This window comes from Hesperophylax consimilis, chromosome 17 (assembly GCF_061612785.1).
Source record: "Hesperophylax consimilis isolate HC1 chromosome 17, BYU_Hcon_1.0, whole genome shotgun sequence".
Classification (NCBI taxonomy): domain Eukaryota; kingdom Metazoa; phylum Arthropoda; class Insecta; order Trichoptera; family Limnephilidae; genus Hesperophylax; species Hesperophylax consimilis.
In genome coordinates this window covers 18,010,425-18,016,424 of record NC_142852.1, presented here as the reverse complement: position 1 = coordinate 18,016,424, position 6,000 = coordinate 18,010,425, and the positions used below count along the sequence as shown (strand labels likewise).

At 35.5% G+C, this 6,000-nt stretch overlaps 1 protein-coding gene across 2 annotated transcripts in view; it reads right to left on the bottom strand.

The window, feature by feature from the left end:
* Window positions 1-359: 359 nt before the first annotated feature.
* The window catches only part of LOC149416128 (papilin-like), a 30,766-nt gene continuing 25,125 nt past the window's right edge, over window positions 360-6,000 (bottom strand). The window contains exons 6-9 of one of the 2 annotated variants that reach the window (XM_089641576.1): window positions 4,009-4,200; window positions 3,501-3,683; window positions 2,019-2,198; window positions 360-595 (exon numbers count right to left, since the gene is read on the bottom strand). In XM_089641576.1, the coding sequence (XP_089497702.1) occupies window positions 549-595; window positions 2,019-2,198; window positions 3,501-3,683; window positions 4,009-4,200 (602 nt within the window). In that variant the 3' untranslated portion in view covers window positions 360-548. The remainder of the gene's footprint in view (window positions 596-2,018; window positions 2,199-3,500; window positions 3,684-4,008; window positions 4,201-6,000) is intronic. The other variant, XM_089641575.1, reaches the window with a different exon arrangement.

Below are 6,000 nucleotides of genomic sequence, written 5' to 3'. Positions count from 1 at the left end.
CTCCACTGGTCTCTCTTGATGCATCGCCTTGCCCGTAGTGGGAGGGGTAGATTCATATGTCCGTCACTGATCCCAAAATTCCCACCCATCCCTCAAACCTTGTTCCTTACAAGAACTTTCTCTCATTACTTTCATTTAAAAAACCATCTACACAGGATCCCAAAGACGACATAGGCCACGAGGGAAATGTTAAAACAAATAGATCGGCCACATCATCAGCTATAGGCAAGCTGTATAAGAAAACTAAATATTTACTTTTGAAGTGTCAGGGTTTGGAATATTTACAAATTCCAGCAGAATTTTGGTCTTACTGCTCATGTACGTAACTAGATGTTCAAAGATCGTCGATCTACCAAAAATTAATAAACTCAGATTTTTTTTTTTTTTTTAATGTTCAATTGGAAGTCAACTATATCTTGATAGTTAAATCTTGTAACGCAATACAATGAGGCATTAGAAGAGTTGTTCTTCACAAATCCATCCCTGCAATGACAGCCTAAGGATTAGCAGGCTCTTGTGCAGGGTTCATACTAGGGCTTCGGGCCAGTTCAATGGTCTGGGCAGTCTACCAGCTTAGTGTCGGGTTCTTTGAAACCTAGAATCATAAAAGTAACAATGTGCAAAGTGGCAAAAACTGATTGGGTGCGAAAATGAGCAATCGTAAACTATGTTGCCTGTTATATAGTAGTGTGGGGTGCCGATTTCGATTTAACAGTATGGAAGATTTACTGCCTCTTGTGTCTAGGACCAAATGTGTGGGCAGAATAAGTTGAATATAAGTAAGTCAAAAGTCACAGTGGTGAAAAATGGTGTACTATATAGTTGTCAACGCAGAATACTTGGAAAAAGGGGATGAGTTTGTGTACTTATAATGGCTGATATTAATATCGAGAGAAGGGTAAATTCCATTTTATATGCCTGCTTTCACGAGGAAACTGCGTTATGGTAAATTGTAATTAATCAATCGGAGTTGAAATAAAATTCACTTTAATGTACCTGCGCGCTCCACACGCTCTTCTATCGTAAGTGATAAATGCAAATCAAAATGTAAGCAAAACTCATGCTTAAACAGACTAAGTAATAAATACAATAACATGGTACCAAAAGTGGATGCTTTCTTTGTTGGCATAAGTAGCTTTTCTGTTGTTAATTATATTTTTATTATGTCATAAATTTAAATTGTTTTATGTGCTTTCTGTTTTGTTTTTAATAGTATGGTATTTGTTTTTGTAAAATATATTTCTGTTCAGTTAATTCTCTAGTATTTATTTACGACGTTGAGCGGGCAGCATGGATCGATTTTTAAAAATCTACAGTTTTATACCGTGATTGGAAGAAATTTGCACACTTGAACTTCAAAATAAGATGAAGGTAATTGTATACTTGAGTTTTCGATAGAAACCGGGGACTCCAGCAAATAATACATACATTTTGTTTCTCCCAGAGTTAAAATTGTCTTAACTTAGAAATGTAGCGATCGACGAGATTCATCTACAACGTCTCGCCTATACTTAAAGCATCCTAACAGGAATACTCCATACAATGCGAAGCGTTCTTACATACCTACCTGTCTACGGGCTACCGAAATCTAGAACTACCTACGACAATACGTTGCGAGTTGGACTAGCACATTACGCGCATTCGCTTGAAGGTTCTAGCCTGTTGCCTAGGCATAATTTCAGCGCCAACAAAAATACCAGAAGTACCCAGACTGAGCAAGTTGTCTCCAGTTTACCAGCGGTCTCGCGTGCTTACTACCACCACCGGCTGGGATATATAATTAGGCCCGACGCAGCGAGTATTCAGTCAACCAGCTCGCGCGCTCGTAACCTTGACCTAAATACCGCCTGCATTCCACGCTAAATAATGTAGTGCCTGCTCGTATTTATCCGGTAAAATAAACGCGTTATTATCGTGAAGTAATTGCTATTTGTGCATTCTTAAGTAAACTGAGTAAATGGAGTAAATCGAGACTATTATTTTAGTACACCAAGATAACCACAGAAATATTAACTTACACTCTTCTGGCAGAATACAAATGTTGTTATAGTCCCTGACGTAACCTTCGTTGCACCTACAGTTGGGCTTGCACACGTCTGGTTTAGGTAGGATGACCTCTCCACCTTCCAAAATGCCGGTACAGTATTGGTCTACCCTGCATTTTTGGAATTCCTCATTCGGATTCACACAAATTTCAGCTGTAACAAAATATCATAAATCATTGAAGATGAAGATAATACTAATAAATATAAATGAAACATAAAACAAAAAGAGACGCATAAAAAAAGGTTGCGGTTGCAACTAGGAATCAAAACCAGGATCTCTGTCATATCGATACAATGCCTTTTACCTCTCGGCCATTGTGACCTGATTTTTTAACTTGATTTTGGTCGATCTCGTATTTCAACTCAGTACCTATAACAGTATTATCCTTAACATGTTTCATTGATTGTGTGATGATGGCGTGACGATGGCATGATCATGGCGTAATGATGGCGTGACGATGGTGTAATGGTGGCCTGATGATGGCTTGATGATGGCGTAATGATGGTGTGATGGAGACCATTGCAGTTGATTTAATTAAAAACGTTTATTTATCTCTCTACCACCTTCACTCCAGCGGCACTCACAGCGGAGCCTATGAGTTTGTACCTTCAAAAGATATTCGGATAAAATTATACATCATTATTCAATTTAAAACTATCGCCAATTGTTAATTTATTAAAATTCTAATATTTCTTCTAGTCATGCTTTGGTTCATGCATACTCGCGCAGGATGACTTATCAATAATAAATTACAGGGTTTGCAGGAAAAGTTTTCATTTTGTCGTTTGTTTGTTCCTTTTTAAACAAATTATATAAAACCATCCATTAAGGTTTAACGCGACACTTTTTATATTCTACCTTTTCATAGATGACGCTAGTTTATTTATTTGATTAAAATATGCTTTTTGTAAGGTTTTGCTTTGTAATATTTAGACAAATTATTTGTTTTCGCCAGTGCTTGCAAAATAAATATAAATAAACAGTTATGTCCATATAAAAACTCAATTCTTTCAAGAAAGGCATACAAATACAATAATGGATTGAATAATCGGTAAGACTTACTTCTTCTTTTCTTTAAAAATACACTTCACACAGCATCCCAAAAGATGACATAGGCACCGAGGGAAATTATTTTGCTCAGGGCCTTCTGTGTGGGGTTGATGTAAAAAAATCTGAGCTCGACATTCCAACCAAGCCCAGATTAAAATCAATTTATTTAGGTGATCAACTTGGTTGGGAAAATAGTAATTGAAATGGGTAAGAATTAATATTTATTTTATTAACAATAATCACACCTTTTCTCACAGAGTATGCAGAGATGTTAGTACTTAGAACACGCGGGAATTTTAGAAATAACTTCTCAAAAAAAAATATATATATATAAGCTGCGGTGGTTAGGTATTTTGTTAGAAAATAACAGAAAATCGGTTAAGCCATTACTTAGCTGTACTCACGGCATTCCAGTTCTAGTATGCATACACCCTCGTCATCCAAGACGTAACCGGAGACACACTTGCAGCCGTTCTCTTCACAGGGAAGTTCACAAGTCTCCCGAGGGTAGATGCTCTTGTTCCTGCAGGTGAATGGACAAGGGTCCCCGCACTTTACGGGAACTGCGTTTGGGTCTCCGTTGCAGCCTGCAATGTTCCATTAATACTAACACTATTTAACATATAATCTGACAACATTTTTTTCTTACTTCTATATATGAACATTAGGGAATTTTAGACTACACTTTGCCACACACTTCAGAATATTAATTTTGCTTTGCATTGTTTCTATCTTAGTATATCTGCTACAGCATTATGTAGACCTCATGTCTTTATTTTGAATTATTACCAATCGTTCAAGTCGTTCTATCTTGTTTTATATATAAATATATATAATTTCGTGGAAAAAAGTGTAAATTTGTTATATTTTGTGCTATGCATAAAAACCTTGTCTTATAAACCTTTAATTTACCTTTCTTGATACACTTTTGACTCTCGTCTCTGCAGTAGTTATCCTTGCACTGACATTCGGGAATGCACTCCCGAGGGACCATCATGCTGCACGCAAACCCCGGCTCTCTGATGCAGCGTTCGTCGTTGCAAGTGATATGTACAGAGCAATTGTTGTCCCAGAACTCTCCTGACTTGCACTGGCGAGGTGCCGCTATGGTAATCAACAAATTTATTTATACGCCCATTGGGCTTTTACATACATAGTTCATAAAAAAATAATATTCTGAAGATTGCAAGTTCACAAAAGTAATAGTAAAAATACATATAACCATATCCATTTGACATATTATAATAGCAAGTAAATAGTACAAAAATAAGAATATTCCTACTCCTAAGTTATACAGACTTAAATTAGTTAATAAGAAATTTAAAGTTTATATGTAAATGCTAGGTAGTGGCAGCAGTAACATGATACAATACGACACATAGTGTATGAGGCTTTTGAGTTAGAAAGCTAACGAAATAATTATTGGCAGTATTGTTAACAAATATACTGCGTTTGACAGGTTGTAGTGGCCTGCTAAATCGAGGGCGATCGGGTCAGCCATTTTACACAGTTTATATAAAAAAATATTGTGAAGATTATAAATATAGAATAGTAAAGCAATAATATATACCAACTCAATATAAACCATAATAACAGGAGTATCAAACTGAATGTTTGCACCATATATCTACCGCCAACTGAAGAAGAATCTATTGTAAGCTCATTTTTAAATAATCTTAGGAATGTGTACCTAACAACACCAAACCAACACATCTTAATATTTGGCGATTTCAATAAGTCTAAAATTCATTGGATTACCGATGAAACAAACAATTTATTACCTTTCACCACAAACACAAATACAATCACCTCTGACATCATCGATACACTATCATTCTGTAATCTTAAACAATTTAACGGAATAGTGAATCACCAATCCAAAATATTGGATCTCATTTTATCAGATAAAGAAGACATATCAGTAATACGTTCTTCATCTCCACTAAGCAAAGAAGATCCATAGCACCCTGCTCTAGAAATAAATGTTCTTTTTAATTTTCTGCCACATCTAGAAACCCGTAACGCCCCAAGACCAAACTTTTATAAAGCCGACTTTGATTCAATTAATACCGTTCTTCGTGAGATTGATTGGGAATTCATTAATCAGGGAAATATTGATCAATCTGTCGATCAGTTTTACAGTATACTCTACCAGATTATCTCTTCTCATGTTCCCCTCAAAACGAACAAAAATCACTTTCCTAAGTGGTACTCAAAAGATCTCATTCGTTTGATAAAGAAAAAAAACAAATTTCATAAAAAATATAAGAAATATGGTAATGAACTAGATCATTTATCATTCAGCTTGATTAGAACCAGAACAAAAAATCTGATTAAAGTTTGTTATCATAAGCATTTAGACTTAATCAAACAAAATTTAAAAGCTAACTCGGATGATTTCTGGAAATTTGCAAAAAGCAAATATAAAAACACAACCGATATTCCAAAAGAGATGCACCTAAATGACATAAAAACTACCCAAGGTCAAGTTTTCTGCGGGCTTTTTTCTAAGCACTTTCAATCTGTTTATAAACCTCACAATGCAAACAATTCACCACAAATATCTAAAGATTTCTGTAACGAAAGCCTTGGTATGATCATTGTTTCGCCCTTAACGATATTAGTCAAGTGTAAGAATTTGAGAACCAATAAGGGATCAGGTCCTGATGGTATTCCGCCAATATTTTTGAAAATGTGCAGAGATGTTCTTGCCAGACCACTTAGCCTTCTTTATAACAAACCATTACAAGAGGGTGTTTTTTCCAGTCAAATGGAAAACGGCTTTCTTAACACCTATATTTAAAAAAGGTTGTAAGAGCGATATAAAAAATTACAGACCTATCTCTAAGCTTGACTGCATAGGAAAGTTGTTTGAGTCAATAATATATGACTGTCTATTAGCTC